At 39.8% G+C, this 19,360-nt stretch overlaps 3 protein-coding genes across 6 annotated transcripts; 1 reads left to right on the top strand and 2 right to left on the bottom strand.

The window, feature by feature from the left end:
• Positions 1-1,990: 1,990 nt before the first annotated feature.
• naprt (nicotinate phosphoribosyltransferase) lies at positions 1,991-7,757 on the bottom strand. The gene is made up of 13 exons (XM_007540893.2): positions 7,495-7,757; positions 6,417-6,544; positions 6,258-6,340; positions 5,704-5,834; positions 5,520-5,635; positions 5,169-5,365; positions 4,596-4,736; positions 4,422-4,506; positions 4,256-4,336; positions 4,072-4,174; positions 3,779-3,936; positions 3,116-3,223; positions 1,991-2,978 (listed from the first exon to the last, which is right to left on the bottom strand). Exons 1-13 carry the CDS (start codon positions 7,739-7,741, stop codon positions 2,892-2,894), a joined length of 1,665 nt encoding a protein of 554 aa, XP_007540955.1. The 5' UTR covers positions 7,742-7,757; the 3' UTR covers positions 1,991-2,891.
• A 1,259-nt stretch (positions 7,758-9,016) lies between these two features.
• cunh8orf82 (chromosome unknown C8orf82 homolog) lies at positions 9,017-13,555 on the bottom strand. 3 transcript variants are annotated; one of them, XM_007540840.2, is made up of 4 exons: positions 13,475-13,555; positions 11,499-11,689; positions 11,366-11,414; positions 9,017-9,928 (listed from the first exon to the last, which is right to left on the bottom strand). In XM_007540840.2, the coding sequence occupies exons 2-4, from the start codon at positions 11,661-11,663 to the stop codon at positions 9,450-9,452; spliced, it is 693 nt and encodes a 230-aa protein (XP_007540902.1). In that variant the 5' UTR covers positions 11,664-11,689; positions 13,475-13,555; the 3' UTR covers positions 9,017-9,449. The 3 variants fall into 3 exon arrangements, with proteins under 3 accessions (XP_007540902.1, XP_007540910.1, XP_016520414.1); XM_007540848.2 differs by having other exon boundaries at positions 13,480-13,555; XM_016664928.1 differs by lacking the exon at positions 13,475-13,555 and having other exon boundaries at positions 11,499-11,966.
• Positions 13,434-18,958, top strand: LOC103129681 (MARVEL domain-containing protein 3). Of its 2 annotated transcripts, none has more exons than XM_007540867.2 (4): positions 13,434-13,523; positions 15,308-15,401; positions 16,726-16,844; positions 17,519-18,958. In XM_007540867.2, exons 2-4 carry the CDS (start codon positions 15,310-15,312, stop codon positions 18,175-18,177), a joined length of 870 nt encoding a protein of 289 aa, XP_007540929.1. In that variant the 5' UTR covers positions 13,434-13,523; positions 15,308-15,309; the 3' UTR covers positions 18,178-18,958. The 2 variants fall into 2 exon arrangements, with proteins under 2 accessions (XP_007540929.1, XP_007540920.1); XM_007540858.2 differs by lacking the exon at positions 13,434-13,523 and adding an exon at positions 13,535-13,621.
• Positions 18,959-19,360: the final 402 nt, after the last annotated feature.

The raw sequence follows: 19,360 nt of genomic DNA, 5'->3' as shown, positions 1-19,360 counted from the left end.
TGACGATTATTAGTCTTATTTTTTTTTCCAATCTGATCTACAAAAATAATCCTTATATAATAAAACCTTTCATATTTGAAGTTAACTGGATTAGGTTACTCTTGTGTCCTCACTGTTCAGTTTACCTGTATTAGGACTTAAAGTTAATGTAATTACCATTAGAAGTAAATTAGAGGTTACCTTCCTCAAAATAACTGGATAAAGCAATGACTCACAGCAAGAACTGGAAATTTAAATTGTAAATTCCTGGCTAAAGCAGTGAGTTATTAATATATATATATATATATATATCCATTAGAAATTTGACATTTACACAATGCATTTTTGTCCCTCTACCACAATTAGTTTATGTCTATAAAGCCACTTTCTTCCATTACTGGTACTTAACTTTAAAATGGATATGTCACCCAGCATCTGCACAATTGTGAGAAGGCTGTAAAATAGCACACATGCGAAGTATGTGAGCGCCAACTGATCCACCTCAGGGGGACGAGTCGGTCATGGATGATATCACGTCCTCTCCATGTCTAATAGGCAACATATGTCCACTGGGTGTATCTGGGCTCGCACTGCTGCTGGACAAGAAGGCGACCAATCAGAATCGAAACAAACTTTCTTTTGCAGAGAGGAAGCAGGGGGTGGAGAACCTATGTTGGAGTTAAGAGAAATGATGAACCTCCAATCTTGGAAGCCTGATTCAAGGACACGTAAAATCGCCACCAAAAGAGTACAGTTCTCATATTTAAAACACATTTCAAACAACAGTGTTTTTCTGCTGCCACTAGAGGGCAACAAAGTCCACAAACTGGAGGAAGGAGGGATGATTTGGGCAAAAGAGAAAACCTTTGAAGCTCTAACTGAATTTATTAGACAAAATAGAAACATGTTAAAATAAACAATACTGTCATCTCTACTTGACGTAAGCTTACAAACATGGTTTTAGAGTTTGGAGGTACTGATGCCAGACTTAATCAAAAGCCCCACATGGTCTTAATTTACATTCCTCAGCAGATTTAGATTCATGGAGCTTTCACTGAAAGAGCTCATACGTTTTGCTGTCTTGTGTCCTTCAGCTGAGCTTTTTGAGGACACAGTTGATCTAAAAAGTTGTACACCAAACTCGTATATTTGCAGGATCTTCATGAAAAATGTTTGGAAGCTTTCTCTAAAGATGTCACAAAAAAAAAACAAAAAAAAAAAACTACATCTTTCTTCCTCTCACTTCCTAAGTTGGTTCAGTTAGAAACAAGATTTGATGCAAACTCTGCAAAGAGATGGTTTATATGACGCATGAAGCTATTTATGATTAACATAAACAATACTGCGTTTAAACAACACCAGGTTGCATGGCAGGATGGCGCATGTAAGCTGCAAAACATTCCTCTGAGTCAAAACACTCCGTCAGAGTTCATCTTAATGTTTTTTTTTTAACCTTCTTTTCTATAAATTATCAGCTTTTACATTTGGGAAGGAAATATTTTCTCTTCCATTTCTAAAGCTGCAAGCACTACTTTACTTTCACTTGAAAAGAAACTTCTATGTTTACATAAGAATTTGAAGAAAAAATAGTGTTGGACAGGTACTAATATCCAATATTAACTTTGTTATGTAATATTATAATCTTAAATGCTGTGCTTTCATTAGCAGTACGTAGAAAAGTCGTCATAATTGACAAAAATATAAAGGCTTGAAAAAACAAACGTTTATTTAATATGTTTTTTCTTTTGTAAACTTACTGAAAAAAAAAAAAAATTCAACAATATTCAGACTTATAGAATATGACTTTACCCAAGGCCAAAAACACACATAAGGCTATAAGTCTTTAAATTATAGCCTTACGTGTGTTTGTAAGATCTTAGGAGCCTGTAAGATCAGACAGGCTCCTAAGCTGCCTGTCTGATCTTCTTTAAATTAACAGGTTCCCAGATTTTGCACCGGAGCAGGTGGGAAGTGACACGAACAAAATTAAACAACGAGCCAAACAAGACTGGTAGATGTGACAGATGCTCCATTTAGTTTACACGGTCCTGTCAAAGTATTTAGAAACATTACAGCAGAAAGTCATGGATTTTATCAGCTCGGATTGCAGAAATGCTCCAGAGTATTTACACTCATGATGACCTATATTTCCTTTTACAAACACAGCGTGTTACATGTAACGTCATGTCTTGGGCGCATGCAGATCAAATTCAGGACCACAAACATTTTATACTGGAGTGAAAGTCAGGTGGTCCGGCTTTAATAATCAAAACAACGCTCCCACCAAAAACATGTGAACATTAAATCCTGCAATATGAGCATAACCCAAGTTACACCGCCCACTTTGCAATTACCAGATTTTTATAAAACATTCCAACAGCTAGAAAAAACCTATGTTGAGTAACATTTACTGAAGTGATTTGTTTATACCCACAAGCCCTGACCCCCCCTCACCCAGTGGTGCAAAAAGTGGGTATGCAGCGCATGCAACGCATAGGGGCGCTGCACCGGGGGGGGGTCAAATCCCCGTCTGGAGAGGGCAGCGTGCCGATGATGTCTTCGCATACATTTCAGCGCGCCCTCACGCTCCTTCACCTCGCGCACATAACGGGGTAAATGTAGCTAGTTTTACCTTTCACGTGTCTTCGTCTCAAGGAGGGGGAGGGGGGCAGAGCTAACGTATGTTTTTTACGCTCCTTCACCTAGACGTACCTTCCTGGAGGGGTATGGGGGGGCGCCGATTTATGTTTTCGCATCCACCTGAATAATATGTAGTTGTGACCCTGCCCTCACCCCCACCCCCTTTCCTACTCTGTTCATTGAGCTTGAGATAACCAGTGCTAGAGACCGAAGTCAACTTCAGCTTGTGCACATTTGACTGCGAGGCACTTTGGAAACAAACAAAAACATTCTTAGTTGGCTAACAGAAAGTTGCTGTCGCTGTTGCTGCCTTTTTGGAGCTCTGTAACCAAGTTGCGGAGTTTCTCTGAGAGCGCCACCTGGTGGGAAAGAAAACCATCTGCTTAATGTTCTTAGAATGAAGAAAGTCTAATGCAGTATTTTTTATTTGTCTGTTAAGTGAGACTGAGGACATCTAAGTAGGTTTGCATCAGATGCAGACCAGATTTAAACTCACTGTGTAAGAGTCAGGCTCCTGCAGCCTCTTATGTCGAGGGTGCAGGGTCTGCAGGGAGCTCTGGACCTTTGCTCTAGTTTCTGCAGCACTGCACAGAGGCTCTGTGACCTAGAAAAAATGGGAAACAGTTTAAGTAAGACAAAAAGTCCCTTCTCAGTCTAGATTTGTAAAAAAAAAAACAAAAAAAAAAACAGATCTTGTACTGATTAATAGTGTCCAGAAGATGGAAGACTGAATAACTTGAATATTAAGACAAGATGCTAGATGCCATGTCGGTTTTTGTATGATCTTTTAGTTAACAGTGATAATGAAATGATAGTTATATCAACGTTCCTCAAGGAATGTCCTTTGTATATTGTGACAAAAACTCAAACTTAAACTCTACATCTTATAATTAAATAAAAAGCAACAAAAAACAAATTTAGATAATTAAATCTCATTGCTTACAAAAAAAAAACCCCTGTTGTAATAACATATTGTTTGGTTTGCATGTGCAGATGATTTTCTAGACCCTGCAAAATATAAAACCAGGGTTGCACAATGGACAAAGAGGACAGGGTGCAGATTCAGAGGACACCTGAAACTTTTCATCTCTTTCTCAGTGCATGAACTGATTTTAAGAGTTTGGGAAAATAGTTTTAAAAGCTTGATGTAGAGACTAACCTGCCCTTCTAGGAAGACTTCCTTTCGCAGACAGGTCACCTGAGCTGGAGTGACTGAAACAGATGAGTTATCGCCTCCTAGAGGATAACAGGTCAATGTACACCCAGCCTTAGGAGGAGGTTCGACCATCAGACACAACAAGTCCAGGAAGCAATGACCTGCAGGGGGAAACAAACAGGAAGTCATGTTTGCAGCAACATCAAGAGCAGCACCTGGTTTCACAAAACAAAAACGGAGCTACACCAGGAGAGCAGGGTGAGTATGCTCACAGGTGAAAACATGCTGAATCTCACCATCAGCATCCAACAGTCGATAGACGGTTTTCCTCCCTGCAACAGTGCTTTTCTGTGGGTCCTCGCTGATCTTCATCCTTGGTCTTCCTCTCACCTCCACCAGCTTGGAGCACAAACATCACAACATAGAGCTCAACACGATGGACGTGGTTCAACATGTGGTCACCCCTGTTTGAGAAATTACCTTATAGACGCAGCCCAGAGACGGCTGCTTGGTGCAGGTCACCAGATGCGTTCCGACGCCAATCACATTGATCTCATTCTCCTGAAGCAAAATATAGACTTTGTTTTTTTTTTTCTTTTAAACTTTCAATAAAAGCTGATGTTAATAATAATGATACTTCAGTCACCTTCTTGTTGAGTTCAGCCATGCTTTCCTCTGAGATGTTGTTGGTCCCTACGATGATCAGAGAGTTAAATGTTGATACGGAGAACCTGCAGATGAGAGAGGCAATAGATTCTCCAAAACAGCCAAGCCAAACTTAAGAAAACCTGCACGCATATGCATCATGCACCTGACTCACTGCTCGCTGCAGAGTCGAAACACCCGACGGACTTCAATGGACTGCCTGCAGAGGTCTCCGCTGTCCAGGCGGACCCCAACAGGCTTGTAACCCAGTTCGCACAACGCCAAGGCCACGGCGCAGAAGTTCAACAGTCCACTACTACAACACATAAAAGGAAATACTTGATTAACCAGGTCTCATTAAATATTCTCAGACACACAAACTGCCACTAGTGAACATCAATAAGAAAGGAGATGTTTTGGGTGGGTAATTAAGGAAGTCAGTAAGTAAGTAAGGTTCCTTTTGGTATCAATATTTTTTGCATTGAAAAATATCTTTATTGTGGAAATATTCAACGCTTGTTCCCAGTTGAGCAAACGTTTTCCATATTCTAGATTTTCCGCACAGTGTATAGGAACCCTGTTTGACCTGGGTTAATCAAATCCTCAAGGAAGTGACCACTGTAGGTCTTAGGTAAGTTTTTTGACTCTGTGGAGTGAGAGTGAGGGGCTGAGGGAGCGGATGACATCAAATCATCCAGTAACTCCAAAACAACAGAATAAAACCCCAGATAAGAGTGTCAGGAGTTACCATCCCACGCTGTAGCTGTCAATCACAGGCAGGAAGTTCTGAGGGTAGGCGATGGCATAGGAGACGAAAGCTGCCAGCTCGCCCTCACGGATTTTCCCAGGCTCCGCTCCCATCAGCTCACAGACTCTCCTCAACCAGCCTTTAGTCAGAGAAATGATGTCGACTGGATTGGGGTCTCCGTTTGCTGTCACCAGTGTCTGAGTGGGAACAAATACGGCAAGTTCACAAAACAGTCAGGGCTAAATCAGACCTCAGGACGCCAACTTTCATTTTAAAATGACTGTTTGGACAATCAGTCCTGACACTTTAAAGCTAAAAACTGCTAACATGAGGCCACTGAGATGGTGTTACCTGTGGCCAAACCTCCTCCAAGGAGTTGAAGGAAGTGACGTAAGAGTGTGCTATTGTCCCCGCAACAGGAATCCCAAACAGAAAACCAGCCTGAACGTTACTGGTGAGATCAAACCCTGGAAGACAGATTGCTGGTGAGCCTCTGAAGGTGTTGGTTTTGGAAGGACTGGGCTTGTCCACTCACCTCCGATGTGTGTGTATCGCGAGGCGGTCAGCCCTCCGTCTGGCCCCTGTGCCCGTCGGAGGCCCATCTCCAGCAGCCTCCTCTGGTGTCCGGCCGCCAGGCGGAAACGAGCTGCGTTACTGCAGACCAGACTGAGAGGAGGAAAAAAACAGAACATGGGAGACTGAAATCAGGGCAAATTCAAGGAAATTAAACAGGAAGCAGAGGCTAAATTATCATGTGCATAAACTATTTTGGCAGAAAAATAAAAAAAGTTAGACCTTCGTTTGCATGTGTAAGCTAAAAAATGTGTTATTCCTGCTTACTTCCTGCTTAATGATGGGATTCATAAAATAGATTGCAACAAATATTATGTTAAGATACTGAAGCAACATTTGAAGTCATCAGAGAGGAAGATTAAGCTTTTGAATCAACAATCATCCTAATAGCTCACTTCCACTGAGCAGTACAAAACAGGTCAGTTCAATCAAATATTTGATCTGGCTAGGCTAGATGATTTTAGATGCAAATAAAAGCAGTTCCTTTATCCGCTGACCCAAATCTGAAGCTTTTACCTCGCGTAATTGACCAGACACAGTAAACTGGTCTCCAGCAGCTGAACCACAGCTAGCGGACCCTCCACCTCCATTAGAGGCACCTGTAAGTGTGAGAAACCTGTCAGTTTGTTATATTTCTTCCACCGTGACTGCAGCAGTTACAGGGCAGAAACTCACCCTGGCGAACACCACAGAACCCTCCGGGAGGGAGCGTATCGTCACGGCCGAACAGTCGAGGCCTCGCAGGAAGTCGAAAAAGGCAGGGTCGGTGTTGGGAGGCAGGACGGAGCGCAGGAACTGCACATCTGTATCCACAAAGACAGCTGGAGCTTGACCATGACCCTTTTTATTAGGAGTCATGTGCTCTAGTACGCAACATGGATGACCCGTAAGGTCATAGAACTGAATCTAATGAGCAGCTAATCCAAATCAGCAGACATCAGCGGTGTGACTTGAATCAACCTGTCAGCAGCTGTAGTAAAACTATTTTTGAAAAATGTTCATCCCCTTTGATTGTTTTCACACAAGCATAAACTTCATTGCATTTAATTGGGATCTGATGTAATACATCAACGCAACACAGTGGATGCATCATATCCACCTCTGGTGGATATGGTCAAATTTCTTTTGATACATATATTTTTTTATAACAGCTGAAGGTAACAGTTACTTCATATGCTATATCATGGTACCGTGTCTGGAAAATACATAACAGCACCCCTTTAAAACAAGCTAAAACCCACTTGTTTGGAGTTGATTGTTATTCCAACTTTTCATTTTTTTCTTAATTTTGCCACTAAAATGCATTTTTGTTGTTTAATAATCGTGCAAAATACTTTGAATGGTCTTGTTAAAGTGAGCTTTACGAATTAGCGTATTACAGTTAAAGACATTTTCTAAAAGCCTCCATTAGTAGCTTTCATGCGCGCAGTATAATCTGTCTCCATCCGTTGTTTGTGTCCTGTTTCTTCATGAGGGCCTCTTAATCTGTGCAACACACACAGCAGTCTGTAGATTCTTCTTGGTGTTCGTGTTAAAGGGCAGAACTAAAGGTCAAAATCTGCAGAAATGCTGCACTGGAGCTCACGTTTTCTCACGCTGGGTGAATTGCACAACCAACTCGGTGTGTGTTAACAGAGTGTAAAAGTCCCACTTCCTGATCCGTAACCATAATGTAGCTGGCTCGGTGGGGTTTTTAAGGATTATGATGACAAGCGCGACGGCAACTCTAGGAGGTAAAAGGCTGAACCCTCACCTTGATCTGTGAGGCGAAAGCTCCGCAGGAACAGCAGGCAGTCATTCAGCCCAGCGAACAGCGAGAAGCCGCCGCCGAACGGGTTGTCCCTGAAGAACATCTCGAACACGGCGGGCTCCTGGTGCCGGCCGGCCCGCCAGTACGCGTAGGCCATGGTGAACTGGTACAGGTCGGTGAGCAGAGGCGGGACCCGCTCCCGGACCGAGCGCTCCATGAGCCCGCATGCGTCTGTGGACGGAGCTGCCATGTTCCCCGGACTGAGAGGATCCTCGTCTCTGATGCTGCTGGGACTTGCAGTTCCACAAACATCCACATGAGTCCAGCACCGACTGTGGTGAGGAACAGTTCTCCCTGTAAAAATACCGGATGCTGCACAGCTTGTTATTTATTTTGGCATCAAATTTATCAAATTTGATGCCAAAATAAATAAATTCTGATATCACTCAAAAATATCTTTAATTATTATCTTTGTCATTTTTTGATCTACTGCTTCCTGAAGGTCTTCCAGTTATTTTTTTTCTTTTTTTGTTGTTCCTTGGTGTAGCTAACAATGGCTTATGAATCCTTCAAACATGAAACATTTCTAAATCCCAAAGACATTTTCAACACATTCTATTAAAAATAACCAGTTTTATATATTCAGTTCTTTGGGCTCTCAGGAACCAGCAGTCTGTTAAAGACATAAAGCAGTTCAAAAGATAACAGTTTAAAGACCCACAGATGAAAACTTCCAGTAGATAATATACTAAACTATCCATATCTTAGGTGCTGGATTAGGATATTATTTTCTATTCACATAATCTTTGTTAGTTTTGTTTAGTTGTGAGCCTGGCTAACTGTGATACTACACCTGAACATAAAGCAATGATAAAGTCAGTCACAAGTAACCTTTACATTCCTGACCTTTTTTTTTCTCTTTCATTTCCATCATTGCAATGACTATTAGTTTTTTCATCTCAGCTACTACATTTAGCATCACGTTCTGCAAGCATCTGGAAAGATGGAGAATTGGCATGTAGACTGAATGCAAGATATTTGAAGTATAACATCCAACATACCACTGCATCAAAGCTACCCACTGCAAACACTAATATAGTGTTCTGCAACTTCTGGATGTGTCCAAAGTCCAACACACTCGAATCGGATGACTGAAACATCTTCTACTCCATTCATGTTTTGTAGACTCATGCTAATGACGGTGTGTTGACACAAGGAAACATCAAGAAGTTGCAGGACACCAGGCTCTCGAGGACCGGAGTTTTGCACCTTTGTTCTAAGGTCAGCGAATTTCTACAAAGATGGAGATTGATTTGCGCTGATGTAATACATTTACATTTCAGTAAAGGATCTGTGGCTGCTACATTTCAGGGAGGTGGACCTTGTCCTCAAATACATAAGAAAATCCCACCTGCTTGATACGAACAAACACTTCAAAATCCACCCCCCTCTGGGTTTTTTTCTACATCTTTACAGAAGTCTTACAAGATTTTTAGAAGAGGTAAAGGATTTTTCAAATGAATGCATCTGGCAACAAATTTATTGTCCCAGTCTTTCACCAACATGGCCATATTTTGTTCAAATAAGTTATTAAATGTAACAGTAATTAATACACTACTTGAATCTTCTTTTGTTATACTCTAGTCTACACTTCAGTTCACTTCTTGTTTGGCGACCTTTGCGACATTAAGCAGTAATTTTGTTGCGTTACAACAATGTGAGGACATAAAATAAGCAAGATAAAAGAGAATATACAACCTCCATTTTTTTCTAATTTTCACATGGCGATTGTTATTGATTAAAACCAAACTCGAAGCAGAACGATGCAACACGAGATGCAATCTCATCAGACTGTACTGTTCTCTCACATGAACACATAGAGTTGAACTACAGCAGCAGTTTTTTAACTTGCCAGAGACAAAAACTGATACTTTAGATTTTATAAACTGTTCTGAAGATCATCTCAGATTCCCCTGCTGTCCACTGCCATCCTCTACTGCTGGGAAGCATCCTGCCAGCTCATTGGTCAGTCTGTGCTCCTGTCCTTTCCACAGAAAGTGTGTGGGCTGTCCAGACTGGCCACTCTCTGGTGGATAAACAAAGCTCGGACTCAGCTCTATGGCCAGGGACGACCTGACCAGTCCGACCCCGCCCGAGCGCTCTAGTCCAGGATGATAAACCCGACCGCTGACTGGATGCATGTACAGCGCCTCTGGTTGGAAAGGAACAGAGAGCTTCTCTGCACCGCCACAATACGAGAGCAGCTCCTGGTCTCCTGCTGGGTTCGGCAGCAGGTGGGTGAAAACCACCGGCCTGTCGTCGCAGCGCAGGAAGTTCCTCTCTCTACCGCACAGAGACAGGAATGGAAAATCCTCCTCGTAACGCCCGCTCTGATTTATCCGCAGGCGACTGAAGAAGAAAACCAAGAACTGTTTATCTGGAAAAATGAGACAAATGCATCAGATGCTAAAACTTTGAACAAAAATGGTATTTAAAGCTGTAGCAGAGAGCTTAGTGTTAAACTGTGCTTAAAATAATAAATAAATAAAATAAAATTGCACTAAAAGATTATCTTCAGAAATACTTCATGGAGACCGGTTCAAAGGGTGCTGGTTGTTGGACGTTTTGCTGTCTTCCACCATTTCTGAGAAAAATGAGCTGCCTGAGAAGCCTCCACATTTAAACCTGATGCCATCTCATATACATATTCATGTTTTCTTTTTTGATAGACAATTATCTAATAGGCTTTGTACTATCTGCTCATATTGTATTATAATGTAATCTGGTTATCTCAGTTTAAGTATTCACCAACAGTCGGGCACCCAGAACAATCTTGTTGTAATCGAGAGTCATTAGACCTATAGAGGATCAAGTAGAAACTCTGAGACTGGAAATGTGAGATTCAACCTAGCAAACTTCAAATACACCAGAAATATCTTACATTAAGATATTTAAAATACTCTTAAATCTCAAGCATGGCCAAAAGCAAATAAGCAACCCTGAAGTCTCTCGGGAGGGCATCATCACTGTAATATACATGCCTAACATATAATGTATTTCAAAAATTATATTCCGTGTGCAGAATTATCCTTAAGCGTTTTATTCACGTGACATCTGGAGAGATGACTGGGTTCATATGGTCTACCTCTAGGGGGCAGTAATCTTCAAGATAAATCACTCAAAACTGATTCAGCAAACCTGATACTGCAGACCAAGTATTAAGATTTTATTAATTCACAATCCAAATTTAGATCTCCCAGTTGTGTATTGTCTGATTGCTCTTAACTCTGACATTACATGTGTTCTGTTATCTGCTACTGGGACTGCACAAGGCTGTAATCTGGTGCACCAAATATTTATTCTTTGAGATGAAGGTTTTCTGTAAAGGATTCTATATAAATAAATAAATTTTAAAAAAAACAAAGGTAAATTTGAGTAGACCAGGGCAAAATGGTGCCCTGGGACCATTTTGCAAAACATTAAATGGCAAATAAACTGTTCCATTTACTCAGATTAACTGTCACTGGCTGCAAACTGTAGAGTTTTGAGTCTGAACATAATGTTTATGTTTCACATTAATGAACATATAATATTGATGATATTCACGCTAGTTTCAGTGTCATTTGTGATAGACGTAAACACACACACACACACTTCTTACTCTGGAAAAACGACTAAAGCGTCGCTGCATTAATATATTTACCTTTATTTTAAATAAAACAGATTCCCAAACAAAAACAAAAAAACAACATATTTAAACATCACTTTCTCAGGAGACGAAATAAAACATACAGTCATATTAATGGAGCACTGAGTGATACTAGTAAACACTCCAAATATTTCTACAATTTAGACTTAAATAAGAAACTCTAACCTTTAAAGCAGGTGACAAAGTTCTTCACTTTAGTGTCATCGAGAAAAAGCTGCAAACGTCACAGAAAACATAGTGAACAACTGGAATACAGTTTGTTTGAGACGTTTTATTTTTGGCTTAGACAGATGCTCACCTGTCCTTGATGGTCAATGTAGTAAAAATACTCCCTGATGCGGGGTTCGGGACTCTGGCCCTGGATGTATGAAGCGGTGTTTCTGGAAGTAATGAAGCCGCCAGGCGGACAACGAAGATCGGTCAGAGTTCTGCAGCTTCGAGCCGCTAACCGAAGGAATGACATGACCGGTTTGAGAGGCTTCAAATGTCCTGGGTTAAAAAGCAGACAATATAAGGCACAGCATTCAAATGACGACTGGTTTGTTTTTGTCTTCAGGGAAGGTTATGACACTAAACTTGTGTCCTCATGGTTTTGTTTGTAAGAGTTCATGTACCGGCCGACCGGAAGTGCTCATATTTTGAGTCGCTGCCCCCTGCTGGAGAAAATGCTTTATAGATTTCAGTAATACAAGCTGCCCTCTACTGGAAGGAGTGTTTATTACAGTCAAAATCCGCGGATAATAGGTCATAAGTAGTATAAACAAAATGAAATGATGTTAAATATATATGATAAATGCTTGTTTTTTGTTGTCCTAAATTGAATCAAACACCAAGATTATTTAAATCAAACTATTAAAATGTTTAGACAAACCGTTATCTTCAGTGTTGTTTAGTTTATCTTGAAGAGTTCTTTTTTTCAGCTATTTTTAAGTTTGTATTTTTTCCTTGTTGGATGATTTGTGAATCCCAGCAGTACAGGCTGTACAGAACCTAAATATATCCACCAGAGCTTTTTAGGTTTTTAAAAAGATTTTCTACATTTAGCCTTATCATATTTTCTTGACTCTTGTATTACCCATAAAACTTTGGATGTAAGCATTTCCTTTAAATGTAAACTTTGATGTAGAGGAGATTATGTTGGGGGACATATTTCTCAGGAGTTAGCCATGGTTCCCTAGTCCCACTTAAAAGAACTTTTGTTTTAGCACTCCAAGACATTTTGGTTACTTGAATGCACCAACATTCTGAGGACAGCTTAAGGATGGCCTCTTGATATTCAAAGAAGACTGAACACAAACAAAAGCAAATTTTGCTTCAATACTTTTACATAAACTGGGAAAGTGAGGGAAAGGAAACCCATCATCTATGCATGCCAATGAAACAGGATTCAAATTATTTTGCTCCCAACATGCTAATGAGAATAAATCTGAAAGCTATGTACACTTGCAATACATTACAATCACCATTATTTCAGTTGACAGCAGTGTCACAAGAAGCTGTTTGAGTAAGCTAGAGTGCAAGTTCACACTGCATGCAGTCCCACTGTTCTGGAAATTTTAAATTACCAATTTAAGCAGGATATGGTAATCATTTTGAGTAGCAAATACACATAGGAATTAATCAGATGGAGAAATGTAAATATATAAGCAGATTTGTGCTAGCTTTGAAGTTGATTGCTGGCAGCTTCACAGTCACCTTCTGCATATGGCTTGGGGGTCATCACACTCAAACTCTGGTCTAAACAGGCAAGATAAAACCACATGCAAAAGTCAAGTTCAGAATTTAAGGTGAAATATGTCAAAAGTCACTCATCCACCATAGCATTACTAAAGCAAACTGATCAGCTCAATCCTTATGCCTTTTGTGATGTCACCAACCAAAATTTAGAGCATAATTAGGTGTTCCATGCACTTTTTAAACTTCGTATTTTGTGAAATTCAGTAGTTGAACTCCATAATGCGTTTTCATTTTCAGTCTACACTGACAAATGAAAAATAAATAAATACACCAGTGTATAGTATCTTTAAGAAAACTACGACGTGGTGTGAAAAAGCAGAGGAGGGCTCTTTAGGGAGATTTCAATCACATAAACAACAAGATGGCTGAGACTCTGAGAGACAGTGCTGCTGCTGTTGAAAGGTCAACTCCTCCAGAGGCTTCTTTTGGCTTCACAACAAGGACTGACAGCACCGAACAAAGCGGCTGATTCATTAAATGTTCAGAACTTCATCCGGAAGGCTCTTGGTCTGTGCTGAAGCTCCAGCTGAAACCGACCTGACCTGATCACCTGCAGACCTTCCTCTTCCTCCTCCTCCTCTTCCAGGTTAGGGTGGTGCTGTCTCTACGTGAAACTCTGATAACACAGTAGGTGTCAGAAATAACAGAAAAGTTGGATTAAAAACGGCATCTGTCAACCTCACAGTAAGTTAAAATTCAATAAATCAAAGTTGGTCCGAACTATTCGCTAAACTTTTGAAGCTAACGCCAAAAAATATCTGATAATGTAAACAAACGTAAAACGCTACTAAATTTTAGAAATCAAAAGTGTGTTTAGTTTACGACTACGAGATTAGTTTCGGGTGTTTAAAGTAGTCACTGGTTTTAACTATATCGTCTCTTAAATAGTTACACTATCTACATTGTTAACGTTTAAACCTGACACTGAAGTTAGCTTCCGATTCGGTGCTACTCCTGTACTTTCAGGTTAAACTCTGTTTTTACTCTCGGTATTAGACTAAAGGCTCGACAAATCACAAACTGTGCTCTTATTGTTGTTACATAAGTGCAGAAATATTCAGTCTATGTTTGACTAGTCACATTTTGAAATTAACTGCATCTCAGATAATGCTTGAAAAACATTGATATTGTTTTTATTTTAATAAAATGATAAATTAAATCACTTAAAAATAAAATATATATATATATATATATATATATATATATATATATATATATATATATATATATATATATATATATATAATTTTATCAGGACCTTGTCTAAAGTGGTTTTAATGTCCAAATTAAGTGTTACCATTTCTCTTTTTAAAAATGAAAATAAATGAAAGGCTTCTGGCCAAACTGACTGTGATGATATTCTGTATGCACGCAAAATAAGTTAATTGTCAAAAACTTGAAAGTTGCATTTTACAGTTTATTTATCCTGTTTGAGAAAACAAAAATCAACTTTCTAGGGTTTCCCATAGCTTTTCCCACTCTTGTTAAAAAAAAAAAAAAGCCAAAGGCCCACCCCAGTTGGTGTTGACCCCATACTTGTAGAAATTGTTCCACAATTCTGCTTGACTGACTTATAAAAGCAAACAAACTAATAATTCTAATGAAACCATGTAAGTAAGTAAAAAATATATGGTAACCCAAAAACGAAATTTACCAAACTAAATAGCCCCGAGTTTAATTTGTCTTCCTAAATTATCATGAGTGAGTGAGTTTTGGATGGCTAGAGATGGGTGAGTCCTGATGAGACCGTGCTCGAATAAACTGGCAAAGAAGATGGATGGATGTTTTCACAAAGCAGAACTATGTGACACATTTAGTTTTTGTTGTTGTTGTTGTTGTTATTTGTATTTTTACTAACAGAACTTTGTGGATTTACAAAACACAAAGTACATTTTAAAGATTAAACTGGTCTTCAATAATTTAGTCCAGATGTGACCAGTCTTAAGTTCCAACGTTTTTCAACAAGACCCAATATAAAGTCGTCCTGATGCTTATAACTAAAGTAAAATATTCACATATTTGTTATAGGATCTATAAACAGGTCGAATAATTCAGTCAAGGTCAGATCATTCTAAGTATTTTGCATTTTGAAGTAAATCTGTTCAAAACTCGTGAAGATTCTTTAAAATAAGGGAAATATTCCTTTTGTAGTCCCAATCACGAGCTACGAATCAGATGCGAGCTTCAGCGTGGTTTACCTCAACCTTGAGTTATTTCCGTCAACGGCGGAGGAAGTTTGTGAATTTAAATGATTAAAAAACAAAGACAATTTTCTAAAGCGCATTTAACATAAAAATGTTACTTTTACAAGTATGCAGAGTAATTTTCTTGTCATTTAAAGGTCATTTATGTGTAATTTACTCTCGACAGGTATGAAACAACCGCCCCATTCCAACCGGGGACACCGGGAGAGGAACGGAGAGCAGAGGCGGCCCCGGGAAAACAGGCAGTCCACTCCGGACAGGTGGGACAGTAGCACTGCTATGAACAATGGAGGTTGTCCCTCTCTCTGGGCTTGGTTTTTAACAACTTTTGCCTTTATGGGACCTTATGAAGTAAACATTTTTGTAACTTTTTGGATGACAGAATTTCACGTTTACGTTTTTGGGTCAAATCTTTAAAGAGACAGTGATCCCTGATACTGACCAAATGTACTTTTGAATTCGGGAAAAGTTACCAAAAATTTTCTACAAAAAAAAAGTTCTTTCTTGCCAGGTTTTCTGGCACTTAGCAAATAGAGATAATTTTTGGAATTCTAACTAAGCTAAACCAAGAAACGTTAGGTCTGATTTAACTTCAGACAGTAATAAAAAGTGTCTTTTTATTTAGTGTGTTTAAATATCTGGTTTCAACTGTATGTTGAAGTAATCACGTCCTTAATTTCAACTGATCAAAACTGTGTTTGACCATTTGTGCTTTGTTTGCCCATTATTACACGGGTCCTATAGGGCTGCATGATATTAAAAATAACCTTACAAGTATTTTTTTTTTATCTATTACCTTTATTTAATGGCTTTCTTGAATAGTAATTTAAGAATGGCTATTTCTTAAATGCCATAGTCTACAGAATGTGAAGCTTAATCAGCAACAAGTTGTATAATGCAATAATACTGATTTATCTAATTTTAAACATCCAAGTGAAATGAATCCTACAGCCACACTAGCAGAAAAACTGATTAAACTACCTTTAATTTTACAGTGTCTTTACTGTATGGTGTGAAGTAATTTCTCTTAGGGTTCTGAATGAGCTACTAGCATCACTCAAATTGTATTTTTATTTTACTTTAGTTTAAAAAAGCAATGAAATAATTTTTATCAGGTGGCCTTATAGTTTTAGATTGTTGCAACAGTTGTAGTATGTTGGTAATGTTTTTTCAGGAAAACATGTCTTATTTGTCAAACAATAGTGGGTTTTATTTTTTAGCAAATGACAGAAATTATATTAATGTTTTGCTCAGCAAAAAATATATTGAATATTTAACCTGACTTCACATAGTCTAGACAGAAGATTATTACGTCCTTACAGGTTTTACTTCAGTAAAGAGGATCTGTCTAAAAGAATAGTGTCATGTTTAATTTGCTACGATCTTCTAACCTGACGACATATTAGCTTGTGCTATTAATCTGACATTTATGTTTGATCTGCATTGTCCCTTTTAAAGTGTATTGCTATTATTGTCTTGATCAGAATTATATGGCGTTCTCAACGGATTAAAACAAGAAAAAATACTTGTATTCACCTAGACAAACTGTATGGGAAAGTAATTAGTATTTTATATGTGTTCCAGCTCTTATACTGCCCCCCATAACAGCCCCCCAGAATCCGAGCCCCCTTCCAGGTATTCGAGGGACGCTCCCCGGGTGGAGCACCGGGACTCCAAATGTACCAACATCTGTTCCCGGAGAGGTATGCAGACTCTCAGAAGAAATATGTGGGTCAAATAAACCGAAAGCTGCTCTCAAGGCAGCTGCAGCGTAAGAGTGCGGACTTTGGTTTCATCAAGCTTCATTATTTCCTCCTGTGAAAACCGGTCCGACCGGTTTGCTGCTGCGCTCTGTTCTCAGAGTTTCAGCAGACAAAGGTTGTTGCTGATTCTGGGAAGAAGCCAAGCTACTCTGAGACTTGGAGAGTTTTTTTTTTTTTCCCCCTAACCAATTTACAATGCTGAGAGTTGTTTTTAGTTTAGTTTTTCTTTGTTATGAAACTAATTGTATTAACAAAATACAATAATAAACACAAGTTACTTTTCAAGTTACAACTTTGTGAAGTCAGAACAAGTATCCAGACTAACTTGGATACTCTTAAACCTAAGAAGTGGTTGTACAGACCTTAGCAGTAACAAGCATATTAGGAAATTTTGCCCCATTTTTCTTTGCCTAGCTGTTCTAATTCAGCCATATTGGCATATTTCCAGCCTGTTTGAAGTCATGTCATAGTTTTTTATTCAACTCTAAGCCCAGACTTTGACAAGGCCACTCTAATGTAGCCATCCAGAGTTGGATCTCCAAGTTTCTTTATACTTAATTGTTTTTACTTTAACGATGGAACCAATTTCCCCTCATCTTTCTTGTCCTGGCCAGGCATCGTGCTGATCTGCTCCGTCCTAACCAACACCCTCGTCCTGATCTGCGTGGTCGCGGCCCAGATGGTGACGTCAGGCTTGTCGTCGATGGGCGGCATGGGCGGCATCAGCATCGACAGCAGCTTCAACTTACAGGGCACCGAGCTGCAGGAGGTGCGACGACTGGACATGGAGTACAGCCAGATGAGGGCGCCCGGTATCTACGGCGGCATCGCCTTCAGCCTGACCTTCGGGGTCGTCTCACTGGTGTTTGTGGTCGCCGGGAACAAACCCGCCTACCACATGAATCAGAAGCTGCTGGTGGGGGCGTTGGCTTTTCAGGCAGTGGGTGCCGTGGGCTACGTGGTCGCTGTGGGCCTCTACCTGCACTTTGTCATCCAGGTCAACTCCACGGAGACGTGCAAGCGGCGAGAGATTATATACTCGCGGAACGGCTACACCTGGATGAACTGCAACGTGAGCGGGGGTGACGCAGCCGTGGCGCTGTTCGGGCTGATCACCGCCATCCTGTACACCGCCGGGACCGTGCTCACGGTCCAGACAATCAGGGGAGTGAAGCGCTACCAACGGGAGAAGAAGAGGCGACATGCGGAGAAACAGGAGGGCCAGGGGAACCACCGCAGGGCCCCGCTGAGGGCAGACACAACGTCGGTGTGAGGCTGAAGGTGTTCAACCAGCTGGGTTCAGATCGGAGCCAATCCGGAGAGGAGGACCAGTTTATAACGAGAGCTTAAACTGATCACCAAAAATGACTCCCGACATGGATGTGTTCACAGTAAGATGACATAGTTCATCATTCCGGCAGAAACCGATGAGTCACACATTACTGACATTCAACCCAACACTGATCATAGTTGCAGTCGACTCCTTTTTCTGATCAAGAAATCCAGTCGTTCAGGACAAGTGTCTAATTTTAAGATTATTAACACCATCAGAGTTTTCAGCTTATTTGACTTCATAGAATCAGCTGCAGAATGACTTCCTGTTTTTTCTACCAATCACAGTAAAGGAAGTATGGATGTAATGTAAACTCTCAGAGCCATGTGATTTACAACAAATACAAAGAACAAGCAGGAATCAGTCGTGAAGCAAAATGGGACATTTACTTAAACTGCTTGTTTTTCACCTGTTGCCACTTTTAACTTTCAGATTCTTTATTAAACTCAGGAAATAATGTAGATAAGTTTTTATATTCTGTAAATACCTCTAGTAATTGTAAATCATGTTTCTTATTTTGTTTCTCAGTGCTTGAAATTCTTGCAGTTGTGGTGTTTGACATTTTTTTTATCACTTTAACCAGATAATGAGCTTAAGGATCACTGGACTTGTTTTTAATGTGATGGCAGTTATACAATTTGTTTTTACATCACAGATTTATTCTTTTGTGTTTCTGTAAACTAAAACCATCAGGTGACATTAAAATTGACTTGATTTAAAGACTTGTGATGTTTGCTGTAATCCTTGCCCCTGCAGGGTGCGTCATGACTACCACAAACAGGACAGTGAAGCAACTGTTTAAAGGCTCGATTACAAACAAAACAAACTCCCACTTCAGATGATTTTTAGAAAACGGAGCAGCAATTGTCACAGCAGAGAAAATGCCAGATATTGTGTTTTGCAGAAGTATTCACACCTCTTAAATTTAACATTTTCTCATGTTATAGCCACAAACTTGACATATTTTGCATGACAAACCAACTCAAATTAGTCAATAATGAAGTGGATGGAAATGTTTTTAAAGTCAATCTACAAATAAAAATCTGAAAATTGCCACACGAACATGGATCAACCACGTCACCTTATTGAGTTCAGGTTTTAGAAGTTGTTTTTAGTTGTGTGC

Source organism: Poecilia formosa, unplaced genomic scaffold (assembly GCF_000485575.1).
Source record: "Poecilia formosa unplaced genomic scaffold, Poecilia_formosa-5.1.2 Scaffold10, whole genome shotgun sequence".
NCBI lineage: Eukaryota > Metazoa > Chordata > Actinopteri > Cyprinodontiformes > Poeciliidae > Poecilia > Poecilia formosa.
This window is presented reverse-complemented; position numbering and strand designations above follow the sequence as displayed.

Excerpts from the sequence above, each read along its gene's own strand:
- naprt (XM_007540893.2), bottom strand. The coding sequence starts at position 7,741 with ATGGCAGCTCCGTCCACAGACGCATGCGGGCTCATGGAGCGCTCGGTC. Across the intron at positions 6,545-7,494 it reads CTTTCGCCTCACAGATCAAG|ATGTGCAGTTCCTGCGCTCC; the intron begins GTGAGGGTTCAG and ends TTGTGGATACAG. Across the intron at positions 5,835-6,257 it reads TGTCTGGTCAATTACGCGAG|TCTGGTCTGCAGTAACGCAG; the intron begins GTAAAAGCTTCA and ends TCCTCCTCTCAG.
- cunh8orf82 (XM_007540840.2), bottom strand. The coding sequence starts at position 11,663 with ATGTCATTCCTTCGGTTAGCGGCTCGAAGCTGCAGAACTCTGACCGAT. Across the intron at positions 11,415-11,498 it reads ACATTGACCATCAAGGACAG|CTTTTTCTCGATGACACTAA; the intron begins GTGAGCATCTGT and ends TGACGTTTGCAG. Across the intron at positions 9,929-11,365 it reads CTTTGTCACCTGCTTTAAAG|ATAAACAGTTCTTGGTTTTC; the intron begins GTTAGAGTTTCT and ends TCATTTTTCCAG.
- LOC103129681 (XM_007540867.2), top strand. The coding sequence starts at position 15,310 with ATGAAACAACCGCCCCATTCCAACCGGGGACACCGGGAGAGGAACGGA. Across the intron at positions 15,402-16,725 it reads AGGCAGTCCACTCCGGACAG|CTCTTATACTGCCCCCCATA; the intron begins GTGGGACAGTAG and ends TATGTGTTCCAG. Across the intron at positions 16,845-17,518 it reads CAACATCTGTTCCCGGAGAG|GCATCGTGCTGATCTGCTCC; the intron begins GTATGCAGACTC and ends TGTCCTGGCCAG.